Source organism: Pundamilia nyererei, unplaced genomic scaffold, assembly GCF_000239375.1.
Source record: "Pundamilia nyererei isolate P.nyererei 1_Seehausen unplaced genomic scaffold, PunNye1.0 scaffold00024, whole genome shotgun sequence".
NCBI classification, from domain to species: Eukaryota; Metazoa; Chordata; class Actinopteri; order Cichliformes; family Cichlidae; genus Pundamilia; species Pundamilia nyererei.
The window spans coordinates 796,299-820,178 of NW_005187425.1; the positions used below are offsets into that span (position 1 = coordinate 796,299).

General features: G+C 40.2%; 3 protein-coding genes across 4 annotated transcripts in view; 1 reads left to right on the forward strand and 2 right to left on the reverse strand.

The window, feature by feature from the left end:
• prepl (prolyl endopeptidase like) overlaps positions 1–4,601 on the forward strand; it is an 8,749-nt gene extending 4,148 nt beyond the window's left edge. Inside the window, exons 8-15 of the mRNA XM_005727307.2 lie at positions 460–651; positions 816–1,028; positions 1,252–1,427; positions 1,629–1,845; positions 2,012–2,161; positions 2,636–2,762; positions 3,756–3,844; positions 4,324–4,601. Of these exons, the coding sequence (XP_005727364.1) occupies positions 460–651; positions 816–1,028; positions 1,252–1,427; positions 1,629–1,845; positions 2,012–2,161; positions 2,636–2,762; positions 3,756–3,844; positions 4,324–4,401 (1,242 nt within the window). The 3' untranslated portion in view covers positions 4,402–4,601. The remainder of the gene's footprint in view (positions 1–459; positions 652–815; positions 1,029–1,251; positions 1,428–1,628; positions 1,846–2,011; positions 2,162–2,635; positions 2,763–3,755; positions 3,845–4,323) is intronic.
• Positions 4,600–11,796, reverse strand: slc3a1 (solute carrier family 3 member 1). Its single transcript, XM_005727306.2, has 10 exons — positions 11,236–11,796; positions 10,305–10,484; positions 10,033–10,178; positions 9,763–9,888; positions 9,241–9,360; positions 6,817–6,941; positions 6,228–6,429; positions 5,513–5,695; positions 5,148–5,273; positions 4,600–5,045 (listed from the first exon to the last, which is right to left on the reverse strand). Exons 1-10 carry the CDS (start codon positions 11,663–11,665, stop codon positions 4,614–4,616), a joined length of 2,070 nt encoding a protein of 689 aa, XP_005727363.1. The 5' UTR covers positions 11,666–11,796; the 3' UTR covers positions 4,600–4,613.
• A 4,224-nt stretch (positions 11,797–16,020) lies between these two features.
• Positions 16,021–23,880, reverse strand: part of ppm1ba (protein phosphatase, Mg2+/Mn2+ dependent, 1Ba) — a 39,898-nt gene continuing 32,038 nt past the window's right edge. For both annotated transcript variants that reach the window (XM_005727316.2, XM_005727315.1), the window contains 5 exons: positions 22,666–23,575; positions 21,930–22,047; positions 20,600–20,714; positions 20,312–20,369; positions 16,021–16,217 (listed from right to left, as the gene is read on the reverse strand). In XM_005727316.2, the coding sequence (XP_005727373.1) occupies positions 16,188–16,217; positions 20,312–20,369; positions 20,600–20,714; positions 21,930–22,047; positions 22,666–23,547 (1,203 nt within the window). In that variant the 5' untranslated portion in view covers positions 23,548–23,575 and the 3' untranslated portion in view covers positions 16,021–16,187. The remainder of the gene's footprint in view (positions 16,218–20,311; positions 20,370–20,599; positions 20,715–21,929; positions 22,048–22,665; positions 23,576–23,880) is intronic.

The following is a 23,880-nucleotide window of genomic DNA, read 5'->3' on the forward strand; positions in this document are numbered from 1 at the left end:
ATATATATATTAGTATTTTTAGATTTTACATGAGTGATTGCCCATCATTACCAAGGAAACCTGGATAAGTGTTTGGTCCTATAGTGACAATATAAGGAGTAATGCAGACAAAAATACACATATATAAATACATAATGACTAGCAGAACTTACCAGGTATAATTCAGACTCAGGCATGAATGCAGTGTACTCTGTAACTACAGGAGTATACCTGCTTTTACCTACTGTTCACTTTCTCTTCAAATGCACATGGAAAACAAAATGTCAGAAGTTAAAATGGTTTAAAAAGGTTTCTGTGTTTTGACATGCTATAATTTTCCTTATGTTCTGTTTCAATTGGTCTCTATTCACAACTTGCTCTATTAACTAACCAGTGGTATTTTACAGAGTGCTACATTTAATATCCAGTTAAAACATTGATTTTCAGTGAAGGAGATTCATCTTTCCATTTAATTTCCAGGTGGTTCAGGCTCCTGTCTCAGAGCCATCAATGGATTCCTGGGTCTCTTTGTTTGCGCCTGAACCTAGGACTACAATTAAAGACATGGACGTGGTTGGAGACCATTGTGTGTTGGTTGCAAGAACGCCAGTTAGTGAACTAGCTCTCATTGTGGTCCCTCTGATCCACCCCAAGAATGCATACATAGTACAGGTAATTATTACACAATTTCTTGCATACTTATGTGCTTGTTAGCGTTTGAGACTTTAACCACCTTTTGGTTGTTCTTAGTCTTTACTTTTTGTAATTTTATGGGTTTGTGGTTTAGTGTTATTAATATATTCTCAAAGCTTTTTATTTCTACACTCATGCTAAAGCTTCCATCCTGGGCTTGTGCCATTAAAACCAAGAAACCAGGCTTGGCTGACCAACAAAATATGCTAGAATTCCTGATATCCTCTCCAGTCCATCCGCCGGTTCCATACTGTCTACACCCTGAGAATGGGCTCCTTTTATCAGGCACTGGAGATGGATCCTCCCCAGAGAACCAAGCTGATTATATCACTACGCGCTTGGAGGCCTGCAGCCAAGTGAGGAAACTTGAAATATAATTTGCGCAAATAATAAGACAATGTCAGCAGGGCTCTAAGCATTTAGCATTTATCACCATACAGAGAAGGGCATTTTGTGCTTCTTCATACATCATCACCTAACACAGAGGCGTATAATTGTAACAAATTTTATAGACTTATTTCTAGATAATTTACCATTAATTCCTTTAGTCTGAAAGTGCATCTCTGTGTGTTTTTGTAGGACGGTACCTTTGTGCCTGTGACATTGTTTCATACAGTACCTGTGGAGCATTTGAGACAGGCACCGCTGCTGGTCCATGTCTATGGTGCTTATGGCAGAGATCTTAACATGGAGTTCTACCCAGAGAAAAAAGTGATGCTGGAGCAGGGCTGGGCTCTGGCCTACTGCCATGTCAGGTATAATGTCACTCCTCTAGGAAGCTAACCAAACCCTGTTGGCTCAAAAAGTTATGATGAGAGACATGCTTTATATGACCAAAATGACAGGGAAATGACAGACAAGTCATTGTCGTCATAGGGGGCAAGTGAAATATGTAATTCAAACTTTGTGCTCCCCATGAGTTGAAGTAACTTGTTCTTTGCTTTTACACTCTGTAGAGGTGGAGGGGAGCGTGGCCTTTCTTGGCACAGACAAGCCTGCGTGGGAGGGAAGCGGAGAGGAGTTGAGGACCTCCAAGCCTGTCTCCATCACCTTTTCTCCTTAGGAGTCTCCTCTCCTTCTCTCACCGCTCTTACAGCCTGCAGTGCTGGGGCTGTGCCAGTGGGAGCTCTGTGCAACAGACACCCACTATTGATGCGGGCTGTCACCCTGCAGGTAAGAAATTAAATCGTTGGAGGTTTTGTGCTTAAACCCTGAACCATACAACATTGTTGTTAAATTGACCAAAATGATGAATATTCTTGACTAAGTCTCTCTGTAGTTACTTGTAGTAAAAATGTGAGCTAAACACTTCCAAAACCACACCTTTTCCTGTTTTCAGGCTCCGTTTCTGGATGTGTTAGGGACTATGGAGGATCACAGCCTGCCTCTAACTTTAGAGGATAGAGATGAATGGGGGGACCCAGTGGGAAACCCAGAACACAGACATATCATCACCTCCTACTGTCCCCTTCACAACATCACTCCTCAGGTATGGAGAGGAAAACAGAATATAAAAAAAAAATGCAGCTATATTTTTCTTAACTGGCTTAACAGAAAATAGTCTTTTTGTTTGTGTTACCACTTCATGTAATGTTTTGCTTTATACATTTGTTTGCATTAGCACATACGTGTTTCAATCACCTCAATCATAGTTGAATGCTGATCAAATGCATTGACGGATGCTTTGAGCAGGTAAGAAACTGCAGGTGAGTCCCAACCTTTCTGGGACTCAGTCTTACCTGTAGGTGGACCAGGTTGGTGTATTTGATTTCAAATTTCCAATGCAATAAAAATTGTCCTGTACCTAATGCGAGGTAACTGACATCTATTTCATGTTTGGTTTAATTCCATGAAACACTGTAGGGACGCATTTAGGGCCATTGATAATTAATACATTTGGTAAACATAATGTAAACTACAGTATGTAATTTAAAATGCGTGTGTGTGTGTCTGTGTGATACAGCATTACCCATCGATGCTGCTGACAGCCTACAGTGGTGACAACATGGTTCCTCTGGCAGGCGTCCTTAAATACACTGAACAACTAAAGAAAGCTGTTCATACACACTCCAGCATGAAGCCAAAGTCAGGTAATCAAGTCATTTCTCCAAGTCTGCAGCCATGCATATTATTGTGTGTTTGAGTACCTCATTCTATGGGGGTGTGCATTTGTCTTTGTGTGCATCTCAGCATACCTCGTCTTTTTAGGAGTAATTTCTGCATGATCAGAGGTTTTAATAGCATAGGGTCATCCCCCAATAGTAGTTTCAGTGTGCATGTTGGGAGAGGTAGCAGTAGCAGATGCACGGCTATCTGTCAGGGGGAGTGCTAACAGCATTTAAGTTGATGACTAAAATGTTGCATAGGTCACCTTGTAGTAAAGCTTGCCTCTGTGTATACATGCGTTTTGTGTGTGTGTGTGTCTGTGAGTGTGCGTATGTGTGTGTCAGCTAATTGCTCTAATTTCCCCCTGACAGGCTCTTTCTCCCTCTCACTTATAATCTCCCTTCACCACGTTGGTGGTACTCCTTATTTACACCCCTCTCTCTCGCACTGCCTCCTCTGCTCCTGTTTCAAATGCACACATTATCTCTCTCCGTTACCCTCGCTCACTTTTCTGTTGTTCACACATACACCAGGCAGCTTAAGTGTCTGTCTGTGTGTGTGTGTGTGTGTGTGTGTGTGTATATGTCTCCCTAATCTGTCTCTCTCTGTTCTCCGGAGTCTTTGATAAAGTGCTGATGGCATAGACACATCCAGGCGGGTGGGCAGGCCCATTAGCATGGTAAAGAGATAGTGTATCAGAGCAAGAGATTAGACGCCACAGACTGGGAGCTGTCAAGGTCAAGACCGCACTTGTGAAACAGTCCATACCACAGAGACAGGGAGGGGAGGCAGGGGGATATCAGATGGGAGGATAAATGAGTGAAAGCAAAGGCAGAAGACTGAAAAAGATGATTTGGGGGGGAAATGGGCAGAGAAGGGGAGCAGAGAAAAGAACATTTTAAAGAAAATGTTAATTTTAAGTATTGTCTTCTGCCCGTACTTGGCTCTTGAATCTCTTTGTGTACGTTTAATTTTAGAGTGTAAACCAGCACCAAACATAGCTCTGAATATCCAACCTGGAGCAAATCACCTTGGAACAGAAGACTTTGAGCTAATGCTGGAGGAGGTAAATTAATTTTCCTGAAGCTGAAACCTTCTTGAAAAGATCGATGTTTTTATTTTGCAGTCTTTTTAAGGACAAATTATCTGAAAATTGGACACAAATATTTTCTGGTATGAGACATTTTTACTTTCTGAAAATTATGAGTTCTTAATGTCCCATCAGAATGCACACCAACACTGAGACATGAAATATTAGTAAGCACAGAGCAAGCGCTTGATTGCAATATACTATCTGTCTCACAGCTTTAAAATTGAGGTACAAAGTCAGTTAAATCAAGGAGTCCTTTTACCTGTAGATGTGATTTTGTTTATTACAAATGCACCATGACGTCATGTACGTGTGTGATAAACAGCCAAATCTGAGAAAGCCTTCTTAATATATAATCTATAATTTGCCTTATGAATGTAAAAGTTTGAGTTTTAGCACTTGGATGGGTGATGACAGATACATACTGTTTGTTGTTTTTTTATTCCATAACAAAGGAAGCCCTCAAGCTTGCATTTCTGTACATGGAGCTTGGCCTGGACCCTCCTCGGCCTCCACGCAAGCGGAGAAGATAGCGAGGCTATGAAGAAGCAGTCGGGCATGAAAAACAGAGCATCTTCCATCACGGCAACTAGACAGACTGGTGCCCAAATCTAATAATAATAACAGCAATTACACTTTCAAAGATAAGAAATCACTACCTTGTAGAGGAAACACCAGAGAAAAATCTTAATGCTTTGATGGTTTCTGTAATACAGCAGTTATTGGATACTCATCTCCATTTTTACTAGCATTTATAAAGTATGTCTATGGTCTCCAAATAGCAAGCCTTCTCAGAGATGTAGCACTCTTCAGGATGGTTGGGATTAAACCGAGTGTTGGTGGAGTACTGAATCACCAAACCCTCTCCTACTTCTGTCTGGATGCGAGACTTCGGAAACACTTTGCCATCATTGGCTATGGTGGTGCTCATCAGCACCTTCAACTCGTCTGGCAGCTCACGAACAGAGGAGAGATCTGTGACAGCTGATTCTTTACCAAAGTTAACCACTATGAGGAAAGCTCGCTTAAGTCCATCAAGCTCTCTGATGTAAGAGAAGACATTGGCATCAGCGTGGACGTAGCAGAACCATCCACGGTTAAGGGGGAGCTCTGATTGACGCAGGGTGTTCAGGAAGCGGTACTGAGCCAGAACAGAACCATCATCTTTCATCTGGGCCTGGGAATAAAGGAATGGGAGGAGGACAGATGAACCATAGAAAGATACACATAAGAAAACGATCTTTCTTCAAAGTTGAACATTAGAAAAACAGATCTATACCTCCACGTTGACCGTTTCATAATCGGGGTGTAGTGGCAACCAGGTGAGATTTGTTTTCTCATTAAAACCTGCGTTCGTGTCAGCATTCCACTGCAATGGAGAACGCTGAGGGTCTCGACTGGCACTCTGCAGTGAAAGCAGAGGAATCATTTTGGTATATTTGCTCATGTATACAGTCGCCAGTGTATTAGATACAACAAGACTGCAAAAATGTCCTTTAAAGTAAAGACATTTATGTTGTTATATTTATGTTTATTTATTGTTATTAATAAAATGACATTAAACTGGTTATTTTTAAGGACCTCTCACAGAGATGTGTGACAGTGAGGGTTTAAAGGTTTCTTCAGTGTGTGCACAGTACTGACTGTATTGTATTTGCCGGCTGGGTCTTGTATCTGACTTGCTGTCACGTTAATGTTCTCCATGCCGATCTCCTCGCCGTAGTAGGTGGTGGCTGTGCCTGGAAGGGTCAGCAGCAGCATGTTGATGGCACGAACATAGAGTCGACCAGCACTGGAAGAAATCCGAGTCCTGTCATGGTTTCCAACCTGATAACAGTGTAGGTAAGAGAAAAACAAGACAAAGGGTTGATTAAGAAATTAGGTAGTAAGGAGGTGGGCTGAAACATATTTGTTTTCTTAATATGTGTTAGGTGCTAAAGTCTGAAGATGCACATAAAGTAAGAAGGCTATACTTTTGAGCCTAATCAATAATAATTACAGAAAATAAACATGCTTAATTTACTTTTACTCAGCTACTAATTATTTAGCTTTACAGGAGTGTTTTTGACAAATTTAATTTCATTGCCTAGTGTTTGTCAAACTGTCACTGCAAAGGGGTTGATGATTAACAAATACATAAACCGACCTGTGGTTTGAAAGATATGACAACACAAGTGTGAGAAGCATGATCTCAGGCAGACAGTCTACTAAGGATGACTCGACAGTTCATTCTTATGAATGCTGCCGACACGTGATTTCGGCATGTTATGTGCCACAGTATGCAGGACATGACGCTACTGATCCTGTGGTTTTTACAATTGTAAAAAGCGAGGAAATAAATATGAGTTTAAGAACTCACCACCCAGTTGGGCCATTTTCCTTTGGGCATGTTGCCCATCCAGAGGTGGACCAGATGCTTAGCCCATACTCCACTGGTGTTTTGGGGTAGATCCAGCAGGTAAAAGTTAAAGGGGAAGTCACCTTCCTTTTCCAGCCTGGTGCCATAGTACATCATGGTCTTGTACACCTCTTCATAATCGTATGACTCTGTTACCATGAATCTGCAGCACAGGAGGAATTTATTTAGCATGTGATATGACACAGAAACCACGATGACTTATGTCAGGATATCGTCCATTAGCTGATTTTGTTTATCTTACTCTAAAATACCAGTGTGTCCTTATTTGAAATCATTTTAAAAATCTGGGCTTAATTCCTTATTCTAGATTTCATTAAATCGTTTCTAACCAAACGATTTCGTTTGGTTAGAAACGATTTAATGAAATCGTTTGGTTTGAACATTAGTGCATTGCATAAGCAAAAGGTCTTTAAAATTACGGATGATTGTGACATGATAATTACAGGTAGTAATAATTAAGTAGGCGAGTGCATTACAAGTTTGTCTTTTCTGCCATAGTAATATTGAATGCACTTAATCACTTTCCTACCTGTATCTGCCAGGCTCTTGACTGTAGATGTCCATCTGTGCTCTAAACTCCCTCAGTATGTCGTGCAAGCCCACCTGACTGGTGGTGTAGTCACTGTGAAGATCCCACTCTGTAGTTACCAACTCCTGGACAGAAATATGTATAAGGTTATGTAGTGATTATGCAATTTTAGTATAGCTTAGCTACTTTCAGGCTGTGTGCTGGAGTTAGAGTTTGTATTTTCTTTGAGCAAAGTTTGCTGAGTGAGAAACTGTGGATTAAGAAAGTTTCTGCCAATTCTTCAGATTTGTTATTTTTGTAACTGTCCAAATAAAATGGGCGAGAAAGGCAAAGGAAGAAAAAACATCTTGTTAAGTTCTAATTATGGAGGCGCTGAGGAAATCTGACTCACTGGACAACTATTGGTGTTACCAGAGTGTAAAGCATTGGGTTTACAGATTTAAGGGAATGAGCCATAGACCTGCACAGAGACAGTGATGTCACGGTTCTAAAATTACACCTAATGTGCATTTCTTTTTGTGAAAGATAATCTCAAGCCATTAAGCTGGCCTAATAACAGGCAAGTGAACCATTCAGCCAATAGCAACCACAGCATAAACCACTAAAGCAATAATGTAGAGACAGATGGTTTCTGATTCATATTTAGCTGAATCACGACTAAGGATGTGATAAAATTCTTAACACAACTTTTACATATCTTTCTCAATTGCAGAATTGTAGTTCCAGTGGTTTGTAAAAATGAATTACTGTTTCTAAGATGGCAAAGAGTTAGTGTTGTTTTGTTTAAAGATTACCTCGTGGTTAAAAATGATCAGACTGTAAAAATGTAACCTAACTGCAAATCTGTGGGTATAAATTCTCAGTCATCAGTGAGTAAAAGAGTCCCAGTGTTATGGTTTTACCCTGCAGTCGTAAGTAAACTCCAATGACTTGCTAATCCACCAAAATATGCTCCTTTGCTTCTAATCTTTCCCCTGTGAGAAATATCTTCAGCCTCTTTGACCTTAATTCAGCATGTATCACGAACCCTTTGAGCTTCACAAACAGTGTGTTCTTCACATGATTATGAAGCTGACATTTCAGCTAGAGATAAATAATCAGTGATACATCATACACAGTGTGAACAGTCCCACTCAGCTTTTGATTAATTTTTTCTACTAGCAACAAGGGAAAGTGCTTCTTCAGTAAAGCTGCTTTCATGGATCAGATCGTTAAATTTTGGACTCTGACATTTCAGATATTACATAAGTCAATAAAATCTAATTATGCCTTCATAACTAAGTTACAGCTTGGATTCTTAGAACTGTTAAGTTCATCCACCACCTTTATCTGAGCAACGATGCACAGTTCGTGTCATTCAACCCCAAATTTGTTGAGCATTTTCCTTTTTCAACTTACTGCAGAACAAAGAACCTTATAGATGAAGTAGATATTTATAATGGATTGCATTTATATAGCGCTTTTCTAGGCGCCCAAAGCGCTTTACAATTCCACTATTCATTCACTTTCACATTCACAAACCACAGTTGTAGCCACAGCTGCCCTGGGACAGACTGACAGAAGCGAGGCTGCCATATCGCGCCAACACCAGTAGGCGGTAGGTGAAGTTTCTTGCCCAAGGACACAACGACCAGGACAGAGAGAGCTTGGGGGATCGAAAGGGCAACCTTCCGGTTACAGATGAGCTTCACAACCCTCTGAACCACATTTAAAGTTTTTCACTATAGAATGCTTTTTGCCTGTCGAAGTTTTTATTGGCATAACAGATATCATCTATCAGTTTCACATCAAAAGCTATTTATCTTAGGTTATAAAGTTATATCACATGTTGATGAAGTGCCAGTGAGTAAACACGTGTGATTGCTTTAGCCAAAACGTGGCTCTGGTTTTCTTTTTCCAACGTGGTGGCTGTTGGGCAAAATGAGCCCCGATTTAGGGGTAAATTAATCTGGTGGTTAATCTTTTACCAAAACAAATGCATAATCTTAAAATTGATTTTGCATCATAACAACTCCCAATTTAAAAATGCTTGAAAACCTAGCGCTTTTATGTCAGAGGAAAATGGCCCGACTGCTTTGAGCGGATATGAATGCAACAGTGACTCAAAAAACATCATCACAAATAAGGTGTGCATAAGAGCATCTCTGAATACCGAAAAACTTGAACCCTGAAGCAGATGAGCTATAGCAGCAGAAGATCACGCTGGTTGTCACTCCTGTAAACTGAGGTTACAATTCACATGAAAGCATGGATCTATCATGACTTTTATCAAAGGTTCAGGCTAGTGGTGGTGGTGGTGTAGTGTTGTTGGAGATATGTTTTTGTTATTTCTGTCTATCTCAGTATGACCTCAGTGTGCCCATCTATTGATTTTAGCTGAACTCAACAAAACCAATGAGGTTAGATGTGTAGTTTAACACTCACGGGTGGTTTGTTTGGATTAACCTGTGGTTCATCCCTCATGTGTGGAGCCTCCAGCATGTGCTTCACTGCATCCATCCTGAAGCCATCCACTCCCTTCTCCAGCCAGAAATGAATTATATCCTAAAATTGAGGGGGGGGGGAATGTATATAGAGCAATTAAACTGGCATCTACATTATGTGTGAAAAGGCTGCAGAAAGATAAAATCATTCAACTATAACAAAGACAGTTGAGTAGAAATGTTTATGTACAGCCCATTATTGCTTCTGTTGTACTTTGCGCTGTGTGCAGCCACAATTAAAAACATAGGTTGACTGGTACAAGTTAGTGTACAATCAGTGTGTCACACATTACTGTTAAATGTGGACAAAGGACACAAAAAATATAATACAGTGAAAGACAGAACAGATGAAGAAAACACATGATTTTAGCACATGCATCACTGAATGTACTTTAAGAAATGAGTCAGTAGCTGAGCTTTTGTGTGTCTGTGTGTGTGTCACTGCATGTACCAGTAATCTTACAATCATCTCTTTGATGACATCTGGGTTTCTGAAGTTCAGGTCTGGTTGCTCCTTGAGAAACTGGTGGAGGTAGCATTGCCCTCTAACTTCATCGTATGTCCATGATGAGTTCCCAAAGATACTCACCTGAGTGCAAGATGGGAAACAAATCTGATCTAAATTCCAGTACATTGCACCTTTTTAGTACTATGAACTTGGTGAAGGTTCAGTGAAAATGTGCAGAAGACAAAAATCATAGACCAGGTAGAAAATAACAGTACAAGCACCAACCCAGTTATTAGGCTTCGGTCCGTCTGGTTTGCAGTCAGTCCAGACGTAATAATCCTCATAGTGAGGATCTCTAGTCCGGCTCAAGTTGAACCAGCGGTGTAGATCACTGGTATGATTTGGAATGAAATCCATGATCAGCTTCAAACCTGGTGGAAATGGAGATGGGTATTTGTGTGTCAGACATGCAGCCTGCTATAAAAAACAATCTTACCCCCCAAAACCACCTTCTAGCTCCACATTTTCACATAAACAAGGGTATTCAAAGTGCACACCTTTGCTGTGCATTGCTGCCAGGAGGTCCTCAAAGTCCTTCATGGTTCCAAAGAGTGGATCAATATCACGGAAGTCCTCCACATCATACCCAAAGTCTTTCATGGGAGAACGGTAGAAAGGGCTGATCCAAATTGACTTGATGTTAAGGTATTCAAAGTGGTCCAGCTTCTCCCTGATGCCTGTCAGACAGGAGATACAGGATCTACTGTAACCACTCGGTGCTGAAATTCAGAGTCCTAATAAACTGAAGGACTATGGATAGGAAAAGATAATACTGCATTGCATTAGTAAATTTTTATAGGAAATAATGCAATATAGTGAGAGCAGCTGTCATTTCCCTCTAAAAAGCATCTGCATATTTAATATTATAAATGAGCCATTGAAAACAACTAGATGCAGTTTTACCATTCCCTTTGTATACTTTACTAATGGTTAAATAAAGTTAATAATTTACTCTTGTATAAGTGACCAAATATAAGAAATTGATAAGAGCAGCTGTTAGGTTGACAAAAAAAATCTACTAGGACAAGGTGTATACTTTGCCAATTTTTTGTAAATCCACAATCTCAGAAAGGGTGCTACATTGTTTTAAAAAAAAAAAAAAAAAAAGAAGCCTGGAGAGTTCATAGGAGGCTTTATCTGGCAAAAAAAAATCACAGCGATTTTGCAGGATTTCAATAGTAGGCTACTCAAATCTATAAGAGTATATGGGGAAGTATTTATAATATGGCCTAAAGGTGTTAAAAGTACAGTAGTTTGAAATGCACATTAAAATATGGAAACGCTCTAAGTGACTCAAAAGTGTAACAGCATGTGCCTTCCACTGTTGGAAGCGGAGCGTCATTGGTGTCGTCCATAAAAACACCTGTTTTAATGAAAATCTTCGAATAGTCGTTATCGGAGCTTGCAGCAGTGCTTTGGGTGTCTTACCTTTGAGGTCTCCCACCCCATCCCCGTCGGAGTCTTTGAAGGACCGGGGGTAAATCTGGTACACCGGGGAGGCCTGCCACCAGCTCAGGCACTTCGGAGAAAGCGCGATCACCGCGATGGTGACCGCCACCAGAGCCAGGGTGCAGCACACCGTTAGCCAGAACAGGATCTCTCGGGGCACTCGGTACCGGGCTTTAGAAGAGTACAGCACCAGCACCTCCTTAGGCATCCCGGCGTACGGTTTGATCTGCGTGTACTCATCTCGCGCGTCTGAGAGCCGCTTCACGCCGATGGAGTCCCGCTTCTCCTCGCTGTCGGAGACGCTGATGTTGTCCCTCGCTGCTGGCCCGTCTCCGTCTGCATCCTTATAACCCGGGTTTCTGGTGCACTCCCCGAGCTCCACGCTGTCGGAGTCGTTTCTATAACTCATGTTGTTTGTTAAAACGAACCGTGTCGGGTTGTGTAGCTCGCCTCAAGAACAATGAGTGACTCGGAGAGCGCACATTAAATAAATGACTACAGTCAGAGGGTCATAGTACACGGAGTAGAGCCTGTCTCTGACACACCTGTGGAATGTGGGAAAGTGGAGCGTTGATGGGACTGGTTACAGATTAGCGGTTTTTTTTTCAGTACACAGTATTAATTACGAGACACGAGACATCAGTTACTTCCGAACCAAACAAAAGCACCAAGGTGCAAGATGCCTTTTAATATTGTAGGCGATAAAGATGCAGCTGAACTAAATGCGTTTCCTATTTTGGGATTTGTGAACTTTAACACCAACATTAAAATACAGAAGATATTTCAAAACCCCAAGAGCTACTCCATTTCTTTGATTTTTAGAAAACGCATCACAACGTGTTGATTAACATTTCCTTTCACAGCTCACAGATCCTAAACTGAAAAAATATACATAAAATACAACCTAAATCAAGGGTGTCCAACTTAAAGTTCTGGGGCCAAAATTGGACAGACACAGTCTCCAATCCAGCCCATTAGACTTTGTTCTCACAAATCTTAAAGTGTATATTTGGTGTGATCACCTTTATTTATTTTTAACACAGCCTCTCGTAGGTAAGCATTTTTGTAATTTTTTAAGAAGTCTTTAGGAATGGTTGACCAGGCTTCTTAAAGAACGTTTCAAAGCTCTTCTTTGGATGTTGGCTGCCTTTTCTAGAGTTCCTTATCAAGATGATCCCACATTGTTTCAGTAATGTTGAGGTTCAGCCTCTGGTGAGGCCAATCCATGACTCATAGTGTTACATTATTTTCCTTACCCAGGTATGCTTTAACTGTACTAGCAGTGTGTTTTTGGTGACCTCTAACCCCTGAGAGGTCACCAAATCTCCCCTGAGATTAAAGATCAAACTGAAAACCTTTGGAACTGGTCTCAGTTCCTACAAGTTAATGAACTGTTGTCAAGAGAAGAAGGGATGCTAAAAATGTCTAAACATTTCAGGGACTTTTTTTAATGCTACATTTTTTCACTTTAAGCATTTGTTTTCTATTTTTCCTTGTGAAGAAAATACATGGGTTTAAGATTTACAAATGATAGAATTCCTTTTTAATTTGCACTTTACAGTATCACAGATTTCTAGGAATCAATCTTGTATTATTCTTGCCACTGATTTACCATCTTGTGACTTATGATAAATTACAAAAAAAGAACCCTTGACACATTTGTGTGCCTGTGTCAGTCTTTCAATCTTAATGTTACAGTTACTGCTCTCTTTTCTGACCTATATGTTAACTTATTCTTGTACAGAACTTCTACTTGTATATAAAGAGTGACCAGAAACACATGTCTATGCTAAAAAGCCCACAGGGAATGCAAACCTTCAACCCGGCCCAAAAATAACTGACAGGTTCAGGAGACCAAATGCTTGTAAAATTCTCTTTACTCAACAGAACGTTAAATCATAGCAACAAGTCAGAGTCAAATTATCCAGGCATTGCCAAACTTTCAAAAACTCCTTTATCTTATGTCTTCCCACATAAGTTCTGACATTATATTCCACAATCAGAATAATGATCAAGTATATATTTTATTTTATTTTAAACAAAGGAAGCCAAGGTAGCTTGTTCTGCCATTAAATGACCGATGAGGAGAGAATGTGAACCTGCAGTGCTGCTTGTATTCCGTCCATGCAGTGGAATCAGTGTGACTAATGAAGAATTACATTCAGAAAAATAAATGTTTCTCTGTCCTTCCCTCCCTTAAATTCTCTCCAAGCCCAGTGTCTGATATAGCTTAAACAAAAACCTTAACTGAAGACCATGTTCAGTGTGGTAAAAGCTTGCACAATGTTAAAAAGTATGCGAATCTGAGATATGACGGGAAACATGCGGTTTGGGGGGTTTAAAGTAAGGGAAATCTAATTTGTACGTTAAGTACCTAAAAGTGAATTAATATTCTCATTTGTGCTCCAGTTCATCTACAGGTTGTTCCTCTATCACTGCCTTTCCTCTCCAACATTGTGTTCCACCACACTGAACATTGTCCACATTATCACCCACCCGCCCACCCAGTGCATATCACACGCAAATTACACTCCTTCCTCAATCACAAAACATGCACCAATAGGAGATACCACCCCTCCCACTCCCTCCACCACAAAGAAAAGTTATACCATTGCATTAAAACAACTGTAACTGCAAAAGAACTACACATTCAAGTACCTATTTGTCATATGGCACCAAGAGCAAGTGTACCACAATAACATTAACCAGCCAGCAATCTCTGTTAGGTCTATTCTCTTCCAATACTGCCACTTCAGAAAGCACATTACATTTGCCATTAAATGATTGAATATATATACCTGTATGTTACAGGTTTGTATTTATAGCATATTTTAACCTCATCTAAATACTACACACACACATAGACAATGCATGTGTGTGCACACTGTAAAAGACTTGAGTTTTTTTCCTGACAAATATCCATCTCTAAAGCTTCCATCACTTTTTTAGTGCTTAGGTTAACACAAAAGACTCCTGGTAAACTCAAACCCAACCTAAATCAGTAACTGCCCTGTGCCTTCAAGGTAAAGTCATTGAAGGTGGTTGTGGGGAAAGAGGGGAAAAAAGAAAAAGAACACCAATTCAGTGACTGCGAATTTAACTCTCAGTGTAGAACCCCTCCTCTTCAGCCTACAGTGTCCCTCCTTCAACTTCATACAGTGAATAGCCGAAACCAAAGTCTCCCAATATGTTGTCAAAGGTATGTTTCAGGTTCCTCGTGTTGTTTTCTTTATCCATTTGTAACACGACCACAGCAATAGTAATTTAAAAAAAAAAAAAAAAAAAAAAGTATACCAAAAGAAAAAAGAAAGCATATTTTTAAGTAAATAAATGTTTACAATCTAAACTCCAAAAAAAAAGGTATTTTTGTTTTTTTTTTTTTTTTTTTTTAATACACACACACACACACACACAGAGGATATCAGAGAGATAGAAAAAGGCAAGCTGTAGCATGAGCAGGATTGTGTGTGCGCATGTGTTAAGGATGAGCGGGCGGTTGGAATTCCTTTACCCCAAACCCTGTCTTTGGAACGCTGCTGTGTGGGAACGGTGCGTGCAGCATCATGGGTTGGGCTATTGGGTGGGGGTGTTTCTCCCCCCCCCCCTTCTTTTTTTCCCCAGATTAGGCCGCAATGAATACCATGGCTGGGAATTTAAGGGACAACAAACAAATCAAAATATTTCTGTCTATATAGATATCTCCCTATATATATTTTTTATATTTATGAATTTCATATACAGTTTCTATCTTTCTATAATATCTTCAACAACAGCAGGCTCAAAAGCTTATGATTCTGGCATTGTCTGCAAATGCAAAATGAGAGCTGAGTCTCTTCTGCCTCATGACGCAGCAGAGAAACTGAAGTTAAAACAACAAAAAATTTAAAAAATAAGGCAGACAGAAGGGAAGCGTGACAAATCAAGTGACAAGATCCTGAAAGAGATGAGCAGACAGAAAGTAAGCAGACATGCAAGAGAGTCGCTATCACGCTCAAGTTTAATGTAGTTGCAGCTGGGCAAACCAGTCCACGTTCCATTTAAGTCTGGACATAATATCCAGGAGTCAAACTGGGATTTGGTGCCAGAAAGTCTCTCACATAAGTGCTCCCCTTATCGTCAGGTGTGGATTCTCAGGCTTTCAGACCCTGAATTTGAGGGTTTAACCTCAAGGTCTTTGGATAGTGATTCATTTAGTTATTTTTATTACATTTCTGTGAGTTCTGTAAGATGATCTCCAGTGAGCCATGTCCATTAATAAGTGAAGAGTTGGCTCCTGTTTGTGTACCAGTAACGCCCAGATCCTGAACTGGACAGTATAGCTTAAGGTGTGTAGTTGAGTTGCAGGCTTGTGTGGTCGATCAACTCCCCGTCAGGTGCAAGAAAAAGTTCACACTTCCAAACAAATAATGCCACAAACCACTTTAAGCCTTCTCAGTGTTTACAATGAATCCACAAGTGGTTGGTTTTGGTCGTGGCTGGCTGGCGAGTTATGAGGTCCTCCTTTCTCTCCCTCCCTCCCTCTCTCTCTGGTCTAAGCAAGGCACCACAGAACCCTAAAAGATTCAGACCTGTGACCTCTGTCTCTGCAAATCCACAAAAAAAAAAAAGAAAAGAAAAAAGAAAACAAGGGGCAAGAGAAACTGTGCTTGTTGGCCTCTCCTCCTCGCTGTGTTTATATTGTAGATGTAGTTCTGGAGTCGGAACATGAACGCAGTGCCCCCCATAGTTTGTCTATTTAAAAAATTAAAAAAAAGGAACAAGAACATTTTTGCAGTCCTCCACATTAGGTGTTTTTAAAACCAAGATTTCAGCTTCAGTTATTCTCAGTGTGGGGGGGAATGAATTACAGAAAAAATTAAAAGGTGACAATGAATGTAATCTCATGTGGAATAGTGGTCCTGTATTTTCGATCAGGCAGTTGTGCTGGACAGCTACCAGTGGTACTCCAATTCCGCTCCACTCTGCAAAAGGAAAAGAGGGAGAGGAGAAAACAGGGAAGCAAAGGAGAGTAAAATAGAGGAAGAAGAAATAAGAGAAAAGCCAGGAAACAAAGGAAGGAGAGAAGGGTGGGGAGAAAAAAAAAAGAGACTTTTTATAAAAAGAAAAAAAAAAACCTAAACAAAACATTTTAAAAGTAAAACTCAAGGATTTATTCCCCCAAACCCAGACTTGAAGGTCAGTTTTCCTTATGACCAACACAACTCAACAAAGAAACAACACAATATATTTACAATGCTGTTACAACAGCAGCGTGAGGCAGTAAACGTTTTCAACCTCAGTCTCCGGAGTCTTTCTTTAACATATTCCAACAAAACAACTCCAAGGCCTTCCGTCTTATTTCGAGGAGGGACACAGAAACACAGACTGTTGTATAGTTGCGTGCAGCTGCTGAAAGACTGAGTGAGACAGCGATGCATGCGTGTAGGAACAGTGCATGCGTGTTTGTATGCCTGTGACGTGAGAGGGGGGGACGGACAGGACTAGAAACACCTTTATCATTCATCCTCATCAGACCTCGACAATCATGTCTACAGACGTCCACATGAACACGCCTTAAACTCTTAAATGGAGCTCCACATGCAGGACAGCAGATCAGAGCAGGGAGTAGAGACAGATGAAGGTGTGACAGGGAGGATTTGTGTAGCAGGTCACCACTTACATGCCTGTAAGAATGTGTGTTTGTACACATGTGTGCATGTGTGGTTGTATGCATGTGTGTAGATGAGGGGTTGGAAAAGGGGGAGGTGGGGGTGTAACAGTTATATATGTGATCACTTACCAAATGAAACAGGAGGGCTGCGTTAATCAGAGGGTGAACACACAGTTAGACAATAGATACATCCCTTGTCAATGTGTATGTGACTACAGGTGCGTACCTTACTACACACCATGTGCAAAATATGTTTAAATGAAGGGTGCAACCAGCACTAATTGAGCTACTATGACATGCTTCTTTCTAGCAGCTGTGTAGGACGGCTTAGCCACTTAATGTAGACAAAGAAACCTGCCGAGGTTAAACTAGGATGGCTCTATTTGACAATGTTATGACAAGCAGCCTTGTTTCTTTCTCCTAACACCTAGCAGGTGGTAGCACTCAAAACTTTTTGTTACAGTGTACAGTCACACACAGAACCTACCCACTGTGGTTTTAAGGGGGCGCCAATATCCGTTTCATGTGTGCATTTATTTTCCATGATTATGTGTACACAAAGCAAACAATCACAGTACCTCTAACTCATTACAGAAAATCCAAGACAACACAATGAGGCAAATATCACATCCAGCTAACAGGACACACACACCCACACCACACAAGACCCCTTATATGCAGGTAGAGCTCTTTAAGGACACTGCAGTGCTTATCATTCTAAACAATACGATAGTGGCCTCAATCTCAGTGTGAGATTCTCTCACAGACACAAAATTTGTCAATCCTTTATAAACATTTACAAGTTCACACATGCAATACTGTAAGCCATTTACTGCAACAGGGGTCTCAAACATAAGGCCCAGGGGCCAAAATTGCACAGACAGACTCCAATCCGGCCCACTGGACGGCTATGATAAATGTGAAGGAAGACATAAATTTTGGACTTTTAACTATATTTTCATAAATTTAACAGACCCCCCCCCCCAATATGGCCATTCGTACTATACCAAAAGTAATTAAGTGGCAAGTAAATAGTGAAAACAATCAAACATTTCTCTCTTTTTAAAATAAAATAAATGGGTCCACAAAAAAAGAAAAAGAAATCAGTTAATTGTGCAGTTAACTTCTTTATGTAGCCCCTTTTTTCATGTCGTGATTGTCAAAGAACATGTTTGTGTGAAACATGCAGGCAGGTAACAACAGCTGCAAAATCAAAGATTTAAAATTCTGTATTTTCCATCTCTGTAGAAAACACAGAACCCTTGGACAAAACTTGTTGGAGTGCAAACATTTCATAAGCACTCAAACAGTTTACCTCAATAATAATAATAATAATAGAAATAGAGAAACAGGCCTATATTTGAAAGAGGACAACAATAATAATACTGTTTATATAAACTGATTGTTTTTCCTACTCTATGGTTATAATGAGCTTATGTGTTGTAACCTGCAAATAGAAATGCAGGTTAAAAGCCTGGCTCAACAAGTGCCTTGGCACCCTCAGTCAATAACACACTATCCATTACCTCAAAGAACACGAAGCTACATCAATAGTTAGAAAAGAACACCAGGACATTTTTTAAACTTTCCAATAAACATTAGTGAAAAGCTTATTTATGCAATACACCTCAAGTGAACTGGACCCATTATGTTCATTTCAGCTTTGCATGGTTCACAGTTCAAAACAATCTTTATTTTTCTTACACTGGTGCTTCATACAGCCCCTCAGTTTATTTAGGGTATGAAAATAGCCATCTTAGCTACCATCCCCTGTCAGAATTCCACAAACAGAATCTAAATCAGTCACCAAGTTTAGTCAATAACTTGAACAGCCTGTGTATGCTGCTGGTGCCTTTATTATCTGACAAATAACACAGCTTGTGTAATACAACCCGTGTGTTTGTCCTTCAGTGTTGTTTACTCATACCCTAGTATTTTATTAGTCTACTATTTAGCACTAATTAGCAGTAGAGTGTGTATTGCACCAGTGCAGTCTACAAACTGTCAACTAAGTTTGCCAGTTGCTAGCTTAGTACACACCCTTATTGTCCAAATAAGGTCACTTCTGCCTCCAACACCAAAGTTGTGGTAGCCAAAATGCTTACACTGAAGTATTTAAAATGCAAAGTTTGAAACTAAAATATCCATTGCTATCTTTCATATACAGTCTATGGTTGTAGAAAAGAAAAAATAAATAAAAAAAAAATAAAAATCAATCACAGTAACAAAGGGTGTCTGTCTTTACTGGCAAATAAAAATAAGTCATTACTTTCCTTGGGACATAATTTTGGATTCCATCTTTTATTCACATGCTGTATAAAACAGTGTCTACATGTGTCAACGGCGAATATGAGGACACAAATTTTAAAATGCTGACTAAAGTGGAAAACGTCTGCCAGTAGCAAAAGCAGAAGGTAATGTAATGAGTTAAACAGCAATGTCAAAGTCACTGCACAGTATCTCCTGTCACTTACAACCACTACAACATTTGAAAACCAGGCTTACAGGGGAAACCCTTTTATTAAACATTAAACTTGAACGCTTTAAATGGTGGATGTTCTTCTCTTCTATTTGCTGTTAGTATTTGCCTTTATCTGCTGTTATTTTATTGTAGATTTACTACCTCATTCAGTATGTGAATGGGTGTCAGTATGAGAGCGTGAATGCCTGTGTTCTTATTGGCAAATTTAAAAAATTTGCAACATCTACCATTCAGCAGCAAAGTAAATTTAGAAGCGTACATATCACATTCTCATGCTCAAACATGGGAAAACTTCTCATACCAGTGTCAGATAACAGATAACTAACTAACTTAAAAGCCTAAATAAAGTGTCTTCATACACTTTGGTGTTAGGATAAAGAAAGCTCCAAGCAGAGGAGGCAAATAAAATAAACCATTAAAAAGAGCCTATTTGAAGCAGATAACCTGAAAATGAATGTCTTCACTTGCAACTTCATAGTTCCACTCAAACATTTCCTGACAAAGCTGTATCATCTTGCACCATGCGTAGAGAAAAACAGCATTTAACATAACTGAAAGGGGATGGGCTCAAAGCCACATCTTAAGTCAGTAATTTTATACTTTGTTTATAAATCACCAGCTTAGGCCACCACATGAGATGAATCAACATAAGATTAACAAAAGAAGATCTCCCACTGGTATTTCATGGGAATATGCTACACAGAGCGTACACACATACTCTGTGACTACATAATTAGCTGATCAACTGTTAATTTAAATGTACAACTACAGCCAACTAAGTGCACTTAAAGTCATACGTTAAAGAAATTTGAGACATAAGACAGATGAAATCTCAAATTTGCCATGTGCCCTCAACATTTTTAGTATTTTATGTCTAAATGGTCAAAGACAAAGCACCTACATTTCTATATACTGATACTTACTCCATCCTCCTCCCTGTATGGGTTCAGACGGTTGTATACTGCTTCAATAACACTGCGTCTGCAAGTGGAACACAGAAACCAAAAATTTCATAAGGTATTGGTTGGAGCCATCAATCAAAGCTACAAGACAGTGGAAGACTAAGTGGAGTAAAGGTGTAGCTGTTAAAAATAAATCAAATTGTAACATTTCTGTAATTATCACTGTCTGAGCACATAATGAAGTATTACAGATGTTTAACACTTTCATATTTTAATCATACATTTTAATAAATGTCAAATAGTGCTTACTTGCTGGCAAGACCACCCCCTGGTGGCAGAGGGGGCATGCCGCTGTCAGTGGACAGGTTTCTCATCACCGTTACCAGATCCGGAAACCCCTCCTCCCCTGGCCGAGACAGCATCTCTAAAACAGCAGCAGACATGTTGTTACACAAATCGGTATTAAAAGAGCTGATGATAGCCATGAACATCTGTGCAAAGACAGAGGAGGGAGAGCAGAGCAGCAGAAGGACAGAGACCAAAATTTGACAAATGAGGAGAAAGGAAGTGAAGATGGAAAACATACAAGTCAATTTGTGGAAGCCAGTGTATTTCTGAGACGAGGAGAGGGAGAAAGATGGTGACAGAAAGAGGCCTGCAACTGAGTTGGGAGTGGCATAAGGCCAAGATAATGTTCCGCCAGAGAATTCCTCCCTCTCTGTTTTGTTCTATTCCCTCTCTCCTCTGTCTTCCAGTATTAGACAGTACCCTAAGCCAAGCATCTAGCCTGCTTTACACAAACACTGTTTGAACTTCTGAACTGTACCTTCAAAAGTGGAATGATTTTGACCCATTTTAGAGTGCTTTTCAGCCAACATGAACTTACTTTAACACATAAAATAATTACCGGTACCTGTCTTTTAATCTCAATTTCAGAGTCTTACGGTTCGATTTTAAGGCCTTATTTTTTTATTTTTTTATTTCAAGATGACACTGGTATCAGACAGGTAAAAACAAAAACTTTAAGGATTCATTTTAAGTTATTCCTCAGAGCTAAAATAAATAAATAAATGTATTTCTTAAGTGACCGGCATCTCAAACAGCACATAGCGAACGAAGAGAGCTGACCAGAAAGGCTGCTCTGTATTCAAAGGGTCTTGTGCTCCCAGAGACATAAAAAAAAAAAAATATGGGTTGCAATTAGAAAGAAGAAATGGGCAAAGAGTACAGGAAAGGAGAAGGAAATTCATTCCAACAAGACAGTAAATGTTTGAGTGAAGCAAGGGAGGAGAGGAACGGAGAGAGAATAAAGAGGGGAGATGCTCGCTGAAGTGGAAAAGGAGGTCATGATGGTGTCATTCTTCTGCTGTGAGCCTGAGCAAATTTGGCTGGAGGTTAGACAATAGCAAGTAGCAAGGTCAATCGAGGGAATATACAGATATGATGCACATTTTCAGTAGAAATAAGATGAGTGTAAATATGGGGGGGGGGGAAAAACGTATAAATGAAGGTTATCAATAAATCCCCAGCTGCCCATTTTCTTCCCCTCAATACCCTATTTTATGTGTAGAATTCATTCACACAAAGACAATTAATACATTGAATAAAACATTATTTTTCTCCATTCAGCCACTCTCACCTTCAACTCGAGACTCCAGGTAACTGTTGAGCTCAGTGTCTTTCCTCACAGCTTCCTCCGATACTTTGGGAGCATTGGGCAAACACACTATCACAACACTCATGTTATCCCGACTCCCCTAAAACGGACCAAAGGACAGACGAATAAAGAAAGAGAAGAAAGAGCAGGTTAAGAGAAGATGTTGTATAGCTTGCATTTTTCATAGGGAATAAGTGACTGAATAACCTGCACTGTAACTCAGAGCCAAGTAGAACATGACTGTATCAAAAACATACAGTAAATAAGCAATAAAATGCATTTCCCCCCTCTATCATCTATTGAATTCAAGCAGATAACAGCTGCTGGTCAGGATTAAGGAGTAACCTGCAAGACTTGAAGCCATCTTTCAAGCATTTTGTACTTCAAAGCTCTGTACTTCATTCTTTTCATTTTTACTTTGTCCTGTTTTCAAGACTGCCAAAACAATTTCTCTGTCTCCTTTTTTTAGTAAGGGAAAGTTTACTGAGCCATTAAAGCAGTTACAAATAGCTCTTTTTCAACAAAAAAAAAAACAAAAAAAAAACACATTCTCTAAAACTTTCTTCATCATATAGTGTTCTTCTCTGGCAGGAAATTCAAATGGACATCTTGCTGACAAAATTTTCTACACATGTACGTCTCCATAGGTCAAAAGAAAGCAGAGGATGTCACAGCAAAATATACAAATGATAAACTCCAAAACAAATAAAGTACATACCTTGTGCAGACAGGTATCCACCACTTCATTGCAGACTTTCTCCAGATCATCACAGATCTCAAGCCTCGATTTCACAAACTCGCACAACTCCTCATTGGACATAACGTCCCAGATTCCATCACACGCTAAAATCACAAACTGATCCTGTTCTGGTGCCCGAACCATCACAAACACCTCTGGTTCAGGACTAACCAGCTGCTCTGTGGGACCCTTACCATCCACACACTTGTAATCATAGTCCCCCAAGGCCCTTGATACAGCCAGTGACCCATTAACCCTTTGAATCATCACTGAACCGCCAGCATTCTGGATGCGCTCTCTCTCACGTGGGTTGCAAGGCTTGTGGTCAAGTGTGGAGAAGCACACCTGTGAATTGCGGTAGAGAACTGCTCGAGAATCCCCACAGTTAATGAAGAAGAAATTATCAGGTGACAGAAGAATTCCCACTGCCGTAGAGCCACTGCGGTCCATGCCATTTCGAAGGTCGGAGAAGCTGCGCATGTGCTCATCTATTTTCAGGAAGCCTGTCCGGATGCCGGCTTTCACAGCCTCCACTGCAGGCGGAACTGGTACTGAAGCGTTGGAGCCGTCTGATCCAGACTGAGAGCCTTGTGTGTTTCCAGCCCCTAAGCTAGCGGTGATTATGTGCTCAAGAAGATGCTTGGAGCAGTAATTGGCAACTTTAGAGCCTGCGTGGCCATCGTACACAGCAAAAAAGGACCAGTCAGTCATACCAAGGGCTGGAAGGCCCAACACAGCTGTATGAGCATCCTCCATCTCCACCCGCCAGCCCTGCATGGAGCTTAGCCCATAGCGCAGGCCATTGCCCTCGCCATGTGAGTTGTACTTCTCTGTTTTGGGCTTGTCCAGGAACGCACCCATGGCTCTGCCCTGAGAGACCCACTGCTAGCTGTTGGAGAGGAAAAACAAAAAGAAACAAGGGACAGAGAAAGAAAATCAGACAATGAATCAGTACTGAACAGTTAATTATGTTTCTACTATGCTGGTAGATTACAATACAGAGTCTTAATTATTCACTGCCAAGACTGTGTTTGGTAGATTTCAGGAAAAGTGCAGAAAATGCTGTTTCAAGTAAAGCACATAACTTATCACTATTCATAATGTGTTCTCAATCTCTACTAGATTTACAGTAGCATTGTGTGAAAGTTGCTTGCTGACACTGCATTCAGTTTATATACAACAGCATTTGGGTAG